Here is an 18,396-nt window from a genome sequence, read left to right as displayed (position 1 = left end):
ATCCCGGCCTGTCTGTACCGAGCACAGGCGCAGTCGGGAGAACCCGCTCGTTCGCCCACGTCTGTGCCCACGCCCCACTCGGTGCTTGGGTTCCGGGTGTCACGCTGCCACTTCCCTGCTGGCTCAGCCAGTGAAGAGTCTGCCCGCGGGGCAGGAAGCCGCCTGCGACGAAGGAGACGGGAGACTCAGGTTCAATCCCTGGGCCTGGAAGAGCCCCTGGAGCATGAAATGGCAACCCACTCCAGCCTTCTTGCCTGGACAGCCCCATGGGCTGAGGAGTCTGGCGGGCTGCAGCCCCTGGGGTCATGTGTACGCACCTGTTGGCTGTGTCTCTGGAGAACCCTAGCATACCGCTTTCATTTAGGAAGGAAACAGTTACTCAAACATGAAGGAGGGGCTCCCTGACACGTGGTCCTCAAGATGCCACTGAGAAGCTGGTGTGGACTTGCCCCAGTGGCCCCTCTCAACTCGCCGTGGTCCTGATAACAGACCACTTCTCTGAAGGTCATCTCCGGGGCCTGTGAGGGGCACCACTTGTGGGAGGCGGCTGGTGAGTTCCAGGTGAGAAGGAACAAAAGTCAGAACTGTCCCCACCCCTGGCTGGTAACCCAAGTGCTTCTATTCCATAATGCCTGACGTGGTGGTATTAGTCTCCCCCTCCCATATTCTGAGTATGAAAAAGCAAACTCATATATCTTTTTAAAATAAGTTCTTGAGGAAACAAAAAGTCAGGTAGGGTGCTGGGGAAGGGCCCGTCATTTACGGTTTCTGAGCTGAGTTTATACGCACTTTCGTGTTTGACGAAAATCCTTGGAGTCTGGAAGGGCTGCAAGGGTCGCAGTTCTGAGATTAATTTATAGACAGAAAAGAAAGATTCACCCAGCCTGCAGGAGGGGAGACAAGGATCCAGAACCCGTGCTGAAGAGCCACAGAAATTGCACGGCCGGGTGAGAGCGGCCTGCCAGAGCAGCGCAGCGGCCAGGCCGAGAGGCCCGTCCGAACGAGCAGCCGGCGGCGCGCGCTCAGCAGCGGGCTTCTGCTTTTCCCATGTGCACAAAAGCAAGCCCGGCATGGCGCCCGAGGAGTACTTTAGGGCGAGAAGGCATGTCCAAGGCGCGCAGCACGCCGGAGAAGGCTGGAGTCCATGCGTCTAAGCGCCGTCAGCTTGGAAATGTGACCGACAGTCTGCAAGCGCGCTGACTGAGCCCTCTGCGGCGGGCAGCACCTGGTTTCCGGGTAAATTGGGAACAGTAATGGAGGTTAGGGTTAGGGTTAGGCCGCCGACGGGGTGGAAGGGGCTTTACGGCTTGTCGGTGCGCCCGCGAGGGTGAGCGGTCCACACAGGGCCCACCGGCCAAGGCTGGACCCTTAAGAGCTGGGGTCGGGGTGGGAAACAGCTTAGGCCAGGCCCCTCGGAGCAGAAGGGGGTTTCCCAGGGCCCCCAGGAGGGTGGCAGCACGGGGACCGCGGCCCCGGTTCCGCTCTCGTACCCCTGACACAACAGGGCGGTCCAGCCTCCCTGCGACGGGCTGAGTGGTGCCCCCGCTCCTTGCTGCCCCACCCCTCGCCCCCCGCCCCCGCTGCCACCTCCCACCGTCCCCCCTGCCTGCTCCTCAACCCCCTTCCTGCTCCTGGCCCCATACTCCTGTGTTCAGGCCTTTGCCTCTGGGACTCAGAAGATGGCCGCATTTGGAGACGATGCCTTTAACCAGCTGATTTAAGTGAAAATGAGCCATCAGGATGGGCTCTCATCCAGTCTGACAGGTGTCCTCCTAAGGGGGGCTTGGACGCCAGGGGACACACAGGCGTGCAGGAAAAGCACCGCCTGAGGCTACATCGAGAAGACGGCCATCGGCAAGCTGTGGGAAGTGGCCGCGAAAGAAATCACACCTGCTGGCACCCAGACCTCAGGCTTCTGGCCTCCAGAGCCGTGAGAAAACAACGTCTGCTGCTGAAGCCCCCCAGCCCGTGGCTGCCCAGCGAGCAGACGCGTGGCCCTCCCCAAGGCCACCCGGGCTGGACGTGTAGTTTCTGCATTTCTTCCTGGAGCCCACATGTTGCCCGTGGTGGCGCTTTGCACCAAGAGCCGAATGCTGTCTTAGAGCGAGCATGGAGAACAGCCGGAGTGACAGAAACACACGGCAGAGAGCCCAAACCTCAAATCCAGAGGTGGCCACACCAAGAAGACACATGGCAATCCAAGGTTCCGTCCCGCAGGCACCTTTCCCGTGTCCATCTGTGGACCTCACAGAAGGGGCCAGCGCCTCCCCACTCCGGGTTCCATCGGGGAAGGGGGCATCATGCCTCCGCATCCTCTTCAGCTTCTATCTGCTGACCCACGCCCATTCCCAGCCCGTTCCCAGCAGGCAGAAGCTGCCGTGTATGAGCGTTAAACCGGCCCTCCGGCATTGACAGGGCCCTCAGAAGGACTATTGTGAGTCCAGCTTCTTTAGACTCCAGTGTCGGCAACCCAGCTCCAAGCCCCAGGCAGCCTCTTGAAAGCCACCTTCTGCTTTGCTGGGACAGACGTCTGTCTACATGATTAGACCAGAAATGTCGCCCCTGCGAGCGAGGACAGTACCCCTGGGCCTGCTACAGTGCTTGGCAATATTAATGTGAACCAGGCCCATCCTGAAATTCCCGTAGCCGAGTCGCTTCTCTGGGCTAAGGCATTGAAGGCCCCCGTTAAACACGTTGCTGAGGGACCATACACACCGAGACACCACCAGCCGCTAACGTCTCTTTGTGACCTCATCCGAGTGGTCCAGACCCCCTTAATCCCTCTGGGAGCGTTTGGGGCAGCTGAGTTCTGGTGAGAGAAGAGGAAAGAGCCCCCAGGCTGCGGGGTTCCAGGAGCTGGAGTGAGCAGACAGGTGTGGCCTAGTGGAATGCAGGTGACCACCAGGGATAAAGGATTTTGCAAGGACTTGGCTAGACAGCTCTGAACCAGCTGGACCTCCGAATCGGTCACCTCTTGACCTACAGGCCAGATCATGAGGGAAGGCCAGGCCAGGCAGCAAGCTCACGAGAGGAACTGGGCCTCTGGAAAGAACCTGGCATCCCAGCACTGGCCTTGGTCTTGGCCGAGATGTCAGGTGGGAGGGGTGAAGATCCAGCGGTGCCCACCTCTCCCCTGGGAGCAGAGGCCTGAGCGATTGGCTACCCGCCCCCCTCCACCAGTCAGCCCTCTCTCCTGCTCCCGACACTCGACCTGCTTAGGAGCTAGTGGGGGGAGTGGGGAGGGGACCGGTCGGGCGACAGCAGCTGGGTGTGGGGGCGCCGGGGCTCACAGGCCAGCAGGGACAGGGAAGGCTGTCCGGGCCGCGGTCCAGGGGAGGCTGCGGCTCAGCACGGGGAGGTGGACATCTGGTCGTAGTCCGGGCACTTGAGCAGCGCCGGGTAGCTGCTGTTCATCTGCAGGGAGGCGTCGCTGGAGAGGTCGGAGGGGCTGCGGCCCCGGGCCCAGGCGTCCGGGTGCAGGAACTGGCCAGAGTAATCTGAGCAGTTGCTCAGTCGCGGGCGGTAGAAGCCGGGGTGAGGCCGGTACAGGTCCTCGGCGGTGTACCTCTTCATGAACAGGTACACGGACATCACCCCGGCGCTCTGTGGGGGGAGGCGGAGGGCGCTGGTGCGCGGGGCCTGGGCCACGGCCAGAGGGGAAGGGAGGGGTTGGGAGGGGGAGAGGGGATGGGGCGGGGTGGGGGATGGGCGCGGGGCGGGGAGGAGGGGAGCGAGAGCGGGGAGGGCATGGGGCGGGGAGCAGGAGGGCATGGGGCGGGAGGGCGGGGTGAGGGGCGGAGCCCGGCGGGGCTCCTCCTCCTCCCCCTACCAGCAGCCCCGCCCCCACCCAGCCCCTGGAAGGGCTTTACCTCCGTTAGCAGGAAGGAGATGGCTGCGAAGGCGAAGGACCAGCCGTACTTGTAGCTGAAGTAGGTCTCCGCGTCCCTGGTCCTGTTGAGCATCTCGTCGTTGACGCTGGAGATGTAGAGCACCAGGCCCACCACGAGGGAGAGGCCTGCGGGGCGGGGGCTCAGCCAGGAGGCCCGGCGCTGCCCCGGGCGTCCGCCTCCCCTCCGGTTCCGGGAAAAAGCGGCGCCGGGGTGACCGTGAGCGCGCTCTGGGGTTCAAGGGGAGCAGGGGTCCACCCCCCAAGACCCTGCCTGGACCGGCACCCTCCAGATGGAGGCCGGCGTGCAGGAGGGCCTTGTGCTTTGCCAGGGCCTCCCAGGAGCCCACCCCGCCCTCCTCTGAGTCACTGGCCGGGGCAGGAGCCGGCGCCTAGTGCCCTGAATCCCCCCAGGTCACCCTACGGTGGCCTCAGGTGGCTTCTGCTGTGCTCAGGGGTAACGTGTGCTCCCCGGCAGAGGTGGCAGGGCCTCCAGTCCCCGGATGGCTGGTCTGTGCAGCCCACCCGCCCCTGGGTGTGGCCCCTGGGTGTGTCCCGCTGCGCTGGAGCGGCAGAGGTGGTGAAGACGCTGGCAGACCGGCCAGCGGGAAGTCAGAGGCCGGGGGTGGGTGCCGGGGCCCAACCCCTCTCCTCATGGAGCAAAGGACACTCAGCATCAGCCTGTCAGTCAATGGCTGTAATCAGATCAGGACACAGTTGATTACTCTGTGTTCAGCTGTTTGGGTTTAATTCCATTCACATGGTTAAGCTGGGCACCTTGAAGGTTAACGGAATACAAGTGTGATTCGGGTCCTTCTCAGCACTTCACTCACGCTGGATCAGGCCCAAGTGAGCCCTGTCTACGGCTGTCTTTAAACACTTCCCGTGGCCGGACCAGCCTGAGGTCTCTGGCCGGCTGTGCCGCTGAAAACCTCAGGTGCCTTGAGGCTGCTGTAGGGCCTCGACTCTTGCGGAGTGCATAGAGAAGCAGAAGGTACACCTGGGTCTGTGAGGTCCAGCCCTTCTCAGGCAGGGCCCCTGTTCCTGCCCGCTTGTCCACATCCCCTGTGACGCTGCCTGTCTGTGGGAGGGCGGGGACCCAGCCCCAGGACGCGGCCTGATGGCGCCGGGAAAGGACGAGCGCGAACATGAACGACTGACTGCCGGAATGCTGGCGGGCGGAGACAGGTCCGCGCGGAGGGGCCTGAGCAGCCCCGGGGAGGGGCGGGGCTCTGGAGGACAGCGGAGGGCTGGGAGGTGAGGAGGCCATCATCCCAAAGGCAGGCTGTGTTTCTTTCATGTAAGAACACAGGACACAGCCCTCCAAGAACAGGAGCACCCGTGACTGCGGCAGCTAAGAAGTGGTGGTGTAAGTGAAAGTCGCTCAGTCGTGTCCGACTCTTTGCAACCCTGTGGACTGCACAGCGCATGGGAGTCTCCAGGCCAGAAGACCGGAGTGGGTGGCCTATTGCTTCTCAACGGGATCTTCCCCACCCAGGGATCAAACCCAGGTCTCCCGCATTGAAGGTGGATTCTTTCCCAGTTGAGCCACAAGGGAAGCCCAAGAAGACTGGAGTGGGGAGCCTGTTCTCCTCCAGGAAGGGATATCCTTTCTCTCCTGTCCGTTCCCAACTCAGGAATTGAACTGGGGTCTCCTGCACTGCCCGTGGATTCTTTACCACCTGAGCTACCATGGAAACCCAAGAAAGACAGTGCTAAGTCATGTCCGACTCTTGCAACTCCGTGAACTGCAGCCCGCCAGGCTCCTCTGCCCATGGGATTCTCCAGGCAAGAACACTGGAGTGGGTTGCCATTTCCTCCTCCAGAAGAAGCGGCGGTGATAGTGTGGAATGAGGACCCTGGGTTCTCATCCCAGCTGTGTCCTGGAAGCTGCCAGGTCACCCTCCTCCAGGGGGAGGGTCCAGTCTGGGATCCTCAGACTCTCTTCCAGCTCAGACTCAATTCTGCCTGGGCCACTGACGCGGCAGGTCCCTTGCGGCTGACCCACCTGGGGGACCAGGGCTTCCCGGGGCAGAGGTGTCAGGAGTCCAGCGTACCCGAGCGGAAACAGCACCACTCACCCGAGAGGATGAAGAAGATGCCTGAGACGAAGGCCAGGATCGTCCTGTGGGGACGGACGTGCCCAATGTTGCTCAGGATGAACCCGATGAACATGAAGAAGAGGCTGACCAGGGGGAACGGGGTGGCCGAGCGAATCATTTCTGACCGAGGGGACGGAAGGGTGCTGTCAGCCTCCAGGGGCTCATTCTGTGATCACCCCGCCCCGCAATCTGAGCAGCCTGCCAGCGTCCCCCAGCTGGTCCCCAAGCCCCCGCCCTGCGTGAGTGGCCAGCCTCCACCTCCTCCTCAGTGGGCTTTCGTCCCTCGGCCCTTCACCTGCGGGGTCTGTGCTAACCTGGGGATTAGTGTCAGAACTACACTGCCACTTCATCTGGGGTCCAAACTGACTCTGGTGAGGCCAAGGCCATGGCGTCAGTCTTGCTGGGGGGTGGGGGTGGCGGTAGGGAGAGCTTGGTTCAGTCCCCTGGGGCTAATGGCGTGAATGTCTGTGTCCCACAAAGTGAAAGTCACTCAGCCGTGTCCGACTCTGCAACCCCATGGATTACACAGTCCATGGAATTCTCCAGGCCAGCATACTGGAGCGGGTAGCCTTTCCCTTCTCCAGAAGACCTTCCCAACCCCAGCATCAAGCCCAGGTCTCCTGCATTGCAGGGGGATTCTTTAAGTGAAGTCACTCAGTCATGTCCGACTGTGACTCCGTGGACTGTGGCCTGCCAGGTTCCTCCATCCATGGGATTTCCCAGCAAGAATACTGGAGTGGGTTGCCATTTCCTTCTCCAGGGGATCTTTCCTGACCTAGCGGTCAAACCTGGGTCTCCCGCACTGCAGGCAGATTCTTTACCATCTGAACCACCAGGGAAGCCCCACAAAGCTTGCATGTTACACCCAAGGGATGGTATCTGGGGCTGGCCTCGGGAGGGCTCACGTCATCGGGGTGGGGCCCTCATGAAGGGGGTCAGTGCCCGTAAGAGAGAGACAGGCGAGCCCCTCGGCCAAGCCGCCATGAGAAGACACAGCAGGATGGCCTGGGCTACGCACTGGGGAGAGGGCCCCCACCAGGAGCTGACCAGGCCGGCACCTCGATCCTTTTAAAAATCATCTGTTAATTTTTTGGCTGCATCATGAGGCATGTGGGGTCTTAGTTCCGCAACCAGAGGTCACACCCGTGCCCCGTGCACTGCACGGGGCCTCCGGGAGAGTCTCTGGCACCTTGGTCTTGGCCTTCTCATCTCCAGGGCTGAGAGGATCGCGCTTCTGCTGTCTCTAAGCTGCCTGGTCCGTGGCTCGCTGGTCCGCCCACGCAGAGGAGGACCCTGGGTGTGGACGCCCTGTCCCTTGGTCGGGTCACAGCGGCTGGCAGTGCCAGCAACCTGACCCCCCGACAAACACTCTGCAACTCTGTTTGGCACGGCCAGCTGAGTCCCGGGGCGTTGGCTCTCAAGAAACAAGCCGCCTCTTCCCTCTGCCCCGTGCAGCCCCATGCAGCCCCTGGCCCGGGGTGGAAGGTCGGAGACACCTACTTAGTACGCTGACTGTGGACTCCGAGGTGAGCTGGGTGCTCGCGGGCATCACGTACTCGATGGTGAAGCAACGCCCCTGCTCCTCACCTGCAGGACAAGAGCCGCTTTTGCTCGGGGCCTTTGGCGAGCTTGTCTGGAGGCTCTAGAGGCGAGCACAGCTACTCGTGCACCCTTGACCAAAGACCAGTCCTCCCCGTTGGTCGTCCTCCTCGGCTGAGCGCACAGCTCCCGGAGGGGTGCGCAGGGAGCGCGGGGGGCGGGTGGGTGGGAAGGGGACGCCTGCTTGATCAGCCCAGTCAGCTGAACCAGTCCTGGGGATCAGCGGGGCGACGGTCTCCCCGCCAGACAGTCCTCACGTCCTCTGGGTCCTTCTGAGCTCGGGTGTGCAGCTGGAATGTTCACGTGGCACGGGCAAGTGCTTCTAGAATCTTTGTATTACACCTGAGCAGGATCTAAGCCCTCGGGGGCCTGTCCCCGGGTGGTGGCCCACCCATCCTAACGGCACATTTTCCCCAGAGAAGCACCGAAGCTGCGTGAAAAGGGATCGGCACTGCAGCTCGAGGCTGCGTCAGACGTCTGGTGGCTTGGGGGCAGGGTCCACCGAGGGTGGCGCATGGCTGGCTCAGGCGCCCCAGTGTGGGAGCCGAGGAGCAGAGCCCCTTTGTCACCGCCTTGGTGGCCGGATCCGGGTGACCTAACGCTGCCTCAGGTTCAAGCAGAGATGGAGGCCGCACAGTGCAGGCCGTGGGAGGTGGGGCTGGCGCTGGATGTCATTCCCGAGGCAGACTCGGCCAGGCCTCCAGGTGTCGTCCCTGCTGAGCATGAGTTGGTGCCTCCCAGCAGAGCCCTGCCGTGAGGCTGGGAGGACTAAGTGTGCCCTGTGCCCACGGGCGCCTGGGTTACAGAGCCTCTAGGAAAGGCTTCGTGGACCCGCTGCGGTGTTTCCAGGCAGCCTTGAACAAGAGATGCCCTCATGCAGCCTGGCTCCTGGTCATGATGAAGGGATAAGAACAGAGTGCGTGGGGCAGAGAAACCCCGGCAAGCGGGCAGGAGGCCCGGATGGGTCTGGTGGAAGCCTGCTCCCTCCCGCGGAGTCGGAAAGACTGCATCTGGGTTTAGTCCCTGCTCTTCCGTGGACAGAGAATGTGCTAGGAGTTCCCCGGGGTCACGTGCGCTCTCAGGTGGGAAGACCTGGGTCTCAGAGGGGAGAGGACCTGCCTGATGGACACTGAAGGGCAGGGCTGGCCGCTGAGGGGAGCGCGTCCACGGGAACACCCCCTACCCGCAGGGACACTGCTTCCTGGGGGGTGTGGGGTGGGAGGGCTGCTCCTCTCTGGGACAGCGCTGGGTGCGGTCAGGGCATGCTTACCTGCCAGGAAGCAGACCCTCCACAGGCCCGAGTGCAGTGACATCCTGGCCTCGGTGCTCTGGTTCTGGGCCAGGACCACGCCCTCCTCCAGGTACAGCCAGTAGTCTGTGCTGACGGCGATGCCCAGCAGGCCCAGGCCGCACACGGCGAAGACGCTGCTCAGCAGGGTCAGGGCCTTCCTCCCACAGGTGCCCATCCTCCCGGTCAGCCCAGCGGGCGTGGGCTCTGGGGGCAGGAGAGCGAGACAGCGGCGAGAGCAGGCGCGGCCTGGGAGGGAAGCAGAGCCCCCGCGGGGCAGAGGGTGATCCAGGGCCGGCAGGACACCTGACAGAGGGGCTGCCTTCTCTCCAGTGGGGGATGCAGAGCCTGCCTGCCTGACCTCTGTGAGGGGCCGGTGTCCCCTCGAGCCCCTGGCTGATGCTGCCGCTCACCCATCCGTCCGTTCACGCGGCCCAGCGTGCCTGACTAGAGGCGGGGACAAGCAGGATCCGCCCTCGCCCTTGACAGGTTTCCACCTAGAAGACAGTGCTCCCAAGCCCAAAGCAAGGAGCCTGCTGCTTGGCGAGTTCTGCCCGAGGGTGGGGCGGGGTGGGGAGGAGGCCTGAGCTCCACTGGGAGGGTCGGAGTCGGAAGCAACGTCAGGTGTGGGGGCTCCCTTCCTCTGCGGGGTCTGGGCTTGCTGTAGGAGGGGAAGGGAAGTGTAGGAAACGAGTGTCCTTCACCAGAACGAGGGGCAGGAGCCCCACTTCATCAGCTGACCCAGGGTCGGGGCAAGGGGAGGCTGACCCGGACAATGGGCCGGTGTTGGCCTCCTGGAGGCAAAGGGGTACAGCCCCAGGCAGGACAGCACAGGCCTTTAAGCCAGCCAGCCCCGCCTGCACCTGCTTCCAGAGGAGAAGCCGAAACACACACCAGGCCACTCTCCACGCAGCGGGTGGGAGGTGGAGGGGCCGGCCGGCCCGTGAGGCGCCCCCTGTGCGTGGGCCCCGTGCTCACTGCCCAGAAGCAAAGCAGTCAGTCTCTGTCAACTGTGAGCTGGAGAAACACGAAATGACAGCTGAATGGCCAGGACGGGAGGTGGGCCGTGTTCTGTCCAGCGGAGCCGCAGGTCCGAGGCGGAGGTGTGGTGCGGACAGGGTCCCTTGGGGAACGGCTGCCTGGACCAGCCAGATGTCCCCACGTGGGTTACAGTCCTGAGGACTCTGACAGCCATTTACGAAGAATTTTCACTTACATTTGAGGCTCACAAAATCCCACTATCTGCCGTGGGGACCGGAATTGGAACCCCGAGGATGGTGAGTGCAGTAAGCGAAGGAGAGAGGAACAGGAGGGAATATCAGCCCCATGAGCTGCAGAGAGCCTTGAAGCAGCGGTGGGAGCCGCGTCCTGAGCAGCCGCGGGCTGCAGGGAGGTGAGGCTTCCTGAGGCCTGGCCCCCTCCCAGGACAGGGAGGAAAGGACAGCAGCACAAGCTGAAGTACGCTGAATATCCACCACTGCTCAGTGTGATCTGATCTGCCAAGCACTTAGTTTTAATCTTCACAACCAGATCACCACCCCCATCCTATAGGTGAGCGACCTCCTCCCGTGGTTCAGTGGTAAAGAATCCATCTGCAAGGCAGGGTCCCTGGTCAGGAAGATCCCCTGGAGGAAGAAATGGCAACCCACCCCAGTATTCTTGTCTGGAGAATCCCATGGACAGAGGAGCCTGGTGGGCTCCAGTCCAGGGGGTCGCAAAGAGTTAGACACGACTCAGCACGCACACGCGCATCACAAGGGAAGATGTTTGTGTTGTGATACTGCAAGAAAAAAGCTGGATGTGAAAGCGTGTATTTAGTGTGAACTCAACTGTGAGAAAAAAAGTCACAGACTGGGAAGAAATAAACCAAAGTGTTGATGGTGGACGTTTCCAGGTAATAGGTTATGTATATTTGATTCTCTCTACTTTTCTAAAAGAACATGTATTATTTCTACATCCAGAGAAGAAAGCTAAATAAAGGCCAGACTCATCAATTCTTCAGTCACTGCCCACGTAAAGAAAAGGCAAGAGCCCTGAACTCCCGGGCGAGAGAAGCTGAGGTGCACTGTCATCCTTTGGAGCGTGGAGCCTGGAAATCACAGCAGCTTTGAGTTTCTTTAGATGGTTACCCAGCTGCCATTAGCTGGAAGTATTAGCTTAATTATCAGGAATTAATAGTTGCTAATTATCATTCATAACTAGCCATTAGGGAGAAATGTCTTGTCGAGATGAAATCACTAATGGTGCATTTTCCTGCCCAGGCCGATAATAAAAGGACATGGGATGAAGTGCTTAGGTGCTCAGAGATAGATGAGCCTTGGTTAGAGGACAGCTGGGGAGGATGGACGGGTTTAATTGAGAGGAGAAGGAGGAACGTGGAAGGCCAGGCCAGCGTAGACGCCTGATCTCTGCAGCCGACAACCCAGAGAGAGAGCCTGGGACTTTTGCCTGACGACGGTCTGGGGACCTGGGTTCGCAGCGGGGCTTCGAGCCACTGGTGGCAGCTGCTCCTGTTCACTGGTCCAGGACTCGGCACCAGCCTGGCCAGCTCCCACAGGACACGCCAGTGGCCAGAGGGCTCCTGTGGCCTGGTTTCCACGGTGCTGACCCCCCGACGGGGGTTAAAGCAGGACCACAAATTCTCTGAGCCGCCCCTCACAGCTCCTCTCCTGAGCCTAGCAGGCCCGAGATGCTGCACCGGGAGGCATGCTGTGTGCCTTCTGGGTCCAAGGAGGTGCAGGTGCCCTGTGGCCGGGAGTCTTCCTGGAACAGGGATCAAGCCAGGGCTCCATGTTCCCAGCGCTGCCAGCAGCCACAATCCAGAGGCACACCCTCCCCTCCGCCCCAAGTCACCCCCGGCCACCTGGCACGTCAGGGGCCTCGGGAGCAGGCGGCACGCGCCAGCCCAGCCCTCAGGACAGTCCCCGACGACAGGCCCCACCAACAACTTCCACCCGAAGAGAAGCGGACGTTTATCTTGCAGCATTTGTGGAAACCAAACTCCCTTTAGGAAAGGGGGGGGGGCGCCTACTTTCTCCTTCGGAATCCTCCTTACAGCGTGGGCACGGGGCTGCAGCCCGTGGGACTCAGCGCTCAAGGTCTTAACTGTCGGCAGTTAGAAGCCCGCCCGGGGGCCCACCCCCTCACACAGCTAGCAGGTGCGGAAAAAGCCAGCGAGAGATGAACGGCGGTTTTGTGGACGGGGGAGTCGTGCCCCCGTGACCTGATTCTGGCGACACCGGCTGTCCACCTGACACAGGCTGAGGAAGCCTGCAGGGAGCGCTGACCCGGGGTCTCTGCTCCCGGCCCCCTCGCCGACGGATGCTCTGCCGCCCACGGGCCGATGGCTGCCGGACCAGGACTCTGGGCCAGCATGCCGTTGGCAGCAACCCTGGCGCTAGGCACTGGTATTAACATGAGGGCATTTGACGCTGCTCACTTCTTCACAAGCTCATGAGGGCTCAGTGAGCCACACAGGTCAGCAGGTGCAGACAGGAACTCCAGCCTGCGGCGCGCTCACCCCAGCCACAGCCACTCCCCACGTGAGAGGTGAGGGGTGTGGGTCGGCCCTCTGCTCGTGTTCACCCAGCCAGCAAGTGAGGGAGCCGAGGCGCGAGCCTGCAGCCTGGCCTGTCCTCCTCGCTGTCTTGGCTGGTTCTCAGAGCTGCGGAGGGAGGTGGAGGTTCCCGGGGCGCCGCGCTCACCACCTGACACTCTGTCCCAACAGGAGGAGACTCCTGTCAGTGGAAGCGTGGCCTGTTTTCCCTCAACATCATCAGCCTCTTGCCTAAGATAAGGGGGCTGAGGATTTCAGGCCTTTTCAATCCTGGGCCTTTGCCTCACTCAGGTGGATGGACGAACCCGGTATTTTCCTTGTGGGATGTGGTCTTGGAGGAGGAGGGAGGGGAGGAGGAGGGAGGGGAGGAGGAGGGAGGGGAGGAGGAGGGAGGGGAGGAGGGAGGGGAGGAGGGAGGGGAGGAGGGAGGGGAGGAGGGAGGGGAGGAGGGAGGGGAGGAGGGAGGGGAGGAGGGAGGGGAGGAGGGAGGGGAGGGGGAGAAAGGGGAGAAGGGAGGGGAGGAGGGAGGGGAGGGGGAGAGGAGGGGAGGGGGAGAAAGGGGAGAAGGGAGAGGAGGAGGAGAGAGGGGAGGAGGAGGGGGAGGAGGAGGAGAGGAGGGGAGGGGGGAGGAGGGGAGGGGGGAAAGGGGAGGAGGAAGGGGAGGAGGAAGGGGGGAGGAGGGGGAGGGGGAGGGGAGGAGGAGGGGGAGGGGGAGGGGAGGAGGAGGGGGAGGGGGAGGGAGGGGAGTTGGCTGACAGTCCCGCTGGACATGCCAGTTAGTCCTGGTCACAGCCCCTCCCTGCTTAGAACCGGCGTTCACAGAGATGCTGCTTTTTCTGCTGAGTCTCCCTTCTGGAAGGAGGATGGAAGGAGGAGGCGGTGGAGCGTGGGGAGGAAAGCAGTCTGGCTCTGGAGAAACTGCCTGGACGGCACCTTGCGGCGAGCTCGGAACCTGCCGCAGGCTCGCTGCTCACAGAGCAGCCCTGTAGAGGGGGCCTTGCGGGCAGTCACATGGCCCGGCTGGGTTGGCGGCGCTGGGATGCACTCCGGTAACACGCCCCCCCAGCGCGGCCTCCCTGCCTCCACCACGTTCTGCCACGACTGACTCGGATGCTAGCGGCCCAAGCGTCCCCACCCTCCTCCCCCTGCACCCCTGCCCTCCTCCCACGCGCCCCGTCCGGCCCCCTTCAGCCCCAGGCACGGGGTCGCTGCCGGTCCAGGAGGAACCCCTGGGGCCCAACCCTCTAGCCCCGCCGCCCGCCCGCGTTAGTGCGGATGGAAGAGCTGGCCCCTCGAGGGCGTGCCTCCTGAGAGCCGGGCAAGGAGAGAGAAGCGCGTGCTTCTCTGAGGAGCCTGTCTCAGCGCGAGGCTTCCTGCCTCCCCTCCACCCCGTGACTTGAGGTGAGACTGCTGGGGATACCCCGAGGCCCCAGCGGCCTGGACCCGAGCAGGGGGGGCCCGAGGCGGCCCAGGGTCCCCGGAGGGTCCGGCGCTGACCCCACACGTCTGGGCTCCAGCAGACACCTCGCGACTCTCAAGACAGGGGGTCAGGGTGCTGACTGCGTTTTTAAAGAGACAGGATTTCCAGACTGGACGACGGAACCGAGGGCCTGTGGAGAGGATCAGCACCAAGAAGGAGGGGTCTCGCCATCCCATGGGCCCCCCAGGAGAGGCTGGTGGCAAGGCGGGGGTGTCGTTCCGTGTGTTCCCTGCCAAGACCCGCCCCACAGGCCCAGGGCCACGGGGCACGGGAGACCCTGGGAAAGGAGCTGACACTCAGCCCAGCTGCCTCGTTCCATTACCCTGGGTGCCCAGTGGGCTTTCGCCAGGTGGTCTGGGCCCTGGTCCCGCCCCTGCCCCGTCCAGAGCCCCCTCAGTGATGCCAGAAGGAGGCTGCTCCCCAGGGGGGCTGCAAGGGCTCTGGGACGAGGAGGTCATGGGCTCTCGGCAAACGCGGGTCGGCTTTTCTTGACCAGGAAGGACACAGGACTGGCCACGGAGGCGCTGACCCAGGCCTGGAGCCCTGCGGGAGGGAGGTTATGGGCATCGCACTGGAAAACTGGACAAGGCAGAGATGAGGGTGGGCTTTGCAGAGTCAGAAGCACAGAGACCTCCCGAGAGGCAGGCGCCTGCCCTCCAAGAGGTCAGGGCAGGCAGGAACCTGCGTGTGTCCCCAGGGCCCCTCAGGACCCCAGAGGACACGCGGGTGCCAGAGGACACTTCATGCCAGCGGGCCTCTCCCTGCTGCTCATCAGCGCCACCTGGACATTCAAAACAAATCCCAGTAATGCCAGTTCGCTTCCGAGACCGAGTGCCAACCCTCCGTAGGGGTGAAGTGGGAAGGGGTGAGGCGTCAGTATTTTCCAAGAATCCTGGGTGATTCTAAAGTGTAACCAAGGCTGAGAGCCACTCGCTGCCTCAGGGAGCCTCTGGCCCTGGAGACGCACAGAATCCACGCTCACGGTTGGACCTCCTCACTTTGGACCCACGCCGAGCCACCCGGTACGGCAGCCACACGTGCTCCCGAGCCCTTGAAATGTGCGTGCCTCATTCAAGCGGAGATGAGCTGTTTGTACAAATACACACTGGACTCCTAAGACTTAGCATGAGCAAAGAAAGTACACACCCCACTGCTGCTGCTGCTAAGTCGCTTCAGTCATGTCCGACTCTGTGCAACCCCGTAGACATGGGTTAGATGGTGAAATGGTATCCTAGCCTAAAAATATGCGGATTTTACCTATGTCTTTATGCTTTTCAGTGTGGCTTTAGAGAACTTTACATTACAGTCCGTGGTCCACATGTTTCTGCTGGACAGTGCTAATCCACAGACCGCCTAATCCAGATGTGGTCACTGTAGTTCTTCTACTTGTGACTTCATTACATCTGCTTTTTGATAATAATTTTCCTTAAATTGCATGATTCCAAGTATATAACATTCTTGAAATGACAGAAATAAAGAAATGGAGAATAGATAGTGGGTGTCGGGCCTGGAGTGGAGAGGTCAGTTTGTTCATAAGAGAGCAACGGGCAGCAGCCTTGTGGTGCAGAGTGTCCTGGACTGACCGCCTTCCTGTTGGTGCCCTGGATGCACGATCCCCGCGTGGCGTGGCGCCCCTGTCCCCACATGGCGCCCCTGTCCCCGCGTGGCGTGGCACCTCTGTCCCCACTTGGCATGGCGTCCCTGTCCCCGCGTGGTGCCCCTGTCCCCACATGGTGCCCCTGTCCCCACATGGTGCCCCTGTCCCTGCGTGGCGTGGCGCCTCTGTCCCCACTTGGCATGGCGCCCCTGTCCCCGCGTGGTGCCCCTGTCCCCGCGTGGTGCCCCTGTCCCCGCGTGGCGCCCCTGTCCCCGCGTGGTGCCCCTGTCCCCATGTGGAGTGGCGCCTCTGTCCCTGCATGACGTGGTACCTCTGTCCCCGCGTGACGTGGGACCTTGGGGTTGGGCTCAGCGGTCAAGAACCCACCTGCAATGCAGTAGGTGATGCAGGAGACGAGGGTTCGATCCCTGGGCTGGGCGGGGAAGATCCCCTGCAGGAGGAAATGGCAACCCCCTCCAGTATTCTTGCCTGGGAAACCCCATGGACAGAGGAACCTGGCGGGCTGCAGTCCATGGGGTCACAAAGAGCTGGATACAACCGAATAACTGAACTCGGTTCACACCATTGGGGGAAACTGGGTACAGGGCACATGGGTTGTCTCTGTACAAAATCCCATGATTTCTCACAACTGCATGTGAATTTACAATTTACCTAAAAAGGAAACTTAATTAGAAAAGCGCAGTCTCGCATCTGCAACGGTGTTTCTCACGCTCCGCTTCTGAGGCTGCCTCGCAGTTTACCCTTTTGGAAAGCGACTTAGCAAACACGCACTGAGTGTTAAGCATTTCATTTCTCTCCATCCCAGCAAGGCTACTTCTGGGAATTGCCACTAAGGGAACAGATAAAAATGTAAGTACAAAAATACACAAAGATGCTGTCTGTGATAGCAAAATGCTAAACCCACCTAAACACTTTTCCGAAAGGGAAGGGTTATATGAGCTATGGTTTTTCAGCTCAATCTGCCATTACAGAGCCGTTGTGGGAAATGTTAACTGAGGAAACGAAAAGTGGGATACAAAACACCACGAGTTTGCTGCTTTGTAAAAAAAAAAACCTGTTGACACGTGACTTCCTGAATACAAAAATAGTTGCCGTGGTTCCTTTGACTGTAGGATGATGGACGAGCTTGTCCTTCCACTTTACTGCTCCTGTTCACCGATGCTGTGGAGTAAAAGCCAGCGTATTTTTCGTTTTTAGATGAGTGGTCTTCCGGGTAGGGGGGCGGTGGCTGCCCTGCCCCCTGCTGGCTGACCATGGTGATGCCGTCTGCAGCCCTAAGAAGTGGACACACAGCTGGACAGATGACCAGTTATGGGCAGATTTAGGCCCCGTTCCTGCCCAAAGCCACACTGCCCATTGAGAGGGTGGGAGGAACCTGAGACTTCACAGCGTCTGTGAAAGCTTCCTCAGCCCCGCTCAGTACAGACAGGAAGCAGTGGGCCATAAGACCCTGATATACTCCGTGGGAGTGAGGCGCTCAGTCGCGTCCGACTCTTTGAACCCCGTGGACTGTAGCCCGCCAGGCTCCTCTGTCCATGGGATTCTCCAGACAAGAACACTGGGGTGGGCTGCCATGCCTCCAGGGGGTCTTCCTGACCCAGGGATTGGACTCACGTCTCCTGTGCTGCAGGAAGATTCTTCACTGTCTGAGCCACCAGGGAGGCCATATCTGGGTCCAATATCTGCAGGCCCCTCGGAACAGGTTCACATGTTCAAGACTCTGAGTGTGAGTTCCTTGAAGACTTCTTTTTCTGAATCAACTGTATATTTAAAAGTCTTCCTAAGTGCTGGTCACTGGGTGTGTTAGCTGAGCTCACTCTGCTGACAAAAGGGGCAGTCTCTAATTTGGCACCTGCTTTTCACTCCCCTCTCTCCTGGGAGGGGCGTTGGGGGCTTCCAAAGAGCTCTGACACTGCTGCTCAGGGGGAGGAAGGAAGACTCTTTCAGCTTTTCTGAATTTCCCATGTGCTGTAACAAGCACAAATTATTTTCCCAGTTGGGATGTGTGTATGTCTGTGTGTGTGTGTGTATAAACTTTCATTTAAAAATTAACAAAAGATGACCTGTATATACAGAAAAAATATATTTTAAACCAGAGCTGCTTCCTGATAAAGAGTGGCTGGCAATGACCCCCCCACAACCCGCTTGTCCCTCCCCCAGGTGGCAGTCCCTGCTCCTTCCTGGGGCGTGATCCAGCCTGCCCCAGGCTTCTGCAATGTTCTATTTTTGTTTTCATTATTTAACTGTGTCCCATATACACAGCTAAGTGGAGTGCTCCGTTCCATAGCTTAATGGACAGCTGACCTCTGTGTGCAGACACTCAAGTCGTATGGAGCTCTGCAGGTCATCAGCTTCGGGCTGGGGGGGGGGGGGCGGATGGGGGGGCACCTTCCTGAGGTCAACTTTAGTCCAAGGCCAAAGACCAGGGACGGGGTCGTGGCTGCGGGGGAGACCCAGGGCAGGGTGAAGCCGGCGGCACGCGCCAGGAGGGTGTCAGGGCTGGGGCAGCGTGCAGACCGCCAGCAGCTTGCTCTCGGGGCTGGGGGCCGGCCGCCCATCACCGTGTTCTCTGCCTCTCCCGGCTGATGCCGGACTTGGAGCTCAGCTCCTGGCCCAGCTGGAGGGGGGCTGTCACGAGAACCGCCCTTTGGAGAACGAAGGGGCTGCAGTTCCTCTCCCTCGCCGCCTTTCTTAATCATGTAATCGCTAGGCCTTCCAGTGATCTGACCGTCAAGCCCCACGACGGTTACTCGCGCGGGAGCCTGGGGACCGCGGGGGAGTCGTCAGGCGGGCAGGGAAGGCACAGGCCCAGGCGTGTGCGCTGGCTGCCTGACCGGCGGCGGCACTGAAGGGGCCTCACTGTCGTG

The 18,396-nt window shown here is 61.0% G+C and overlaps 1 protein-coding gene across 3 annotated transcripts in view; it reads right to left on the bottom strand.

The window, feature by feature from the left end:
• Positions 1 to 694: 694 nt before the first annotated feature.
• The window catches only part of CACNG5 (calcium voltage-gated channel auxiliary subunit gamma 5), a 29,391-nt gene continuing 11,689 nt past the window's right edge, over positions 695 to 18,396 (bottom strand). The window contains exons 2-7 of one of the 3 annotated variants that reach the window (XR_011246928.1): positions 8,858 to 9,124; positions 7,489 to 7,575; positions 5,968 to 6,108; positions 3,870 to 4,015; positions 2,716 to 3,603; positions 695 to 1,225 (exon numbers count right to left, since the gene is read on the bottom strand). Coding sequence is in view for 1 of the 3 variants with exons in the window: in XM_069542359.1 (XP_069398460.1) it covers positions 3,346 to 3,603; positions 3,870 to 4,015; positions 5,968 to 6,108; positions 7,489 to 7,575; positions 8,858 to 9,053 (828 nt within the window). In the remaining 2 variants the exon portion in view is untranslated. Of the gene's footprint in view, positions 3,604 to 3,869; positions 4,016 to 5,967; positions 6,109 to 7,488; positions 7,576 to 8,857; positions 9,125 to 18,396 lie in introns of all 3 variants that reach the window. The other 2 variants (XR_011246929.1, XM_069542359.1) reach the window with 2 other exon arrangements.

The sequence above is a fragment of the Ovis canadensis genome, chromosome 11 (genome assembly GCF_042477335.2).
Source record: "Ovis canadensis isolate MfBH-ARS-UI-01 breed Bighorn chromosome 11, ARS-UI_OviCan_v2, whole genome shotgun sequence".
Taxonomy (NCBI): domain Eukaryota; kingdom Metazoa; phylum Chordata; class Mammalia; order Artiodactyla; family Bovidae; genus Ovis; species Ovis canadensis.
Note: the sequence above shows the minus strand (reverse complement) of the source record. Positions and strands in the feature narration are given on the sequence as shown.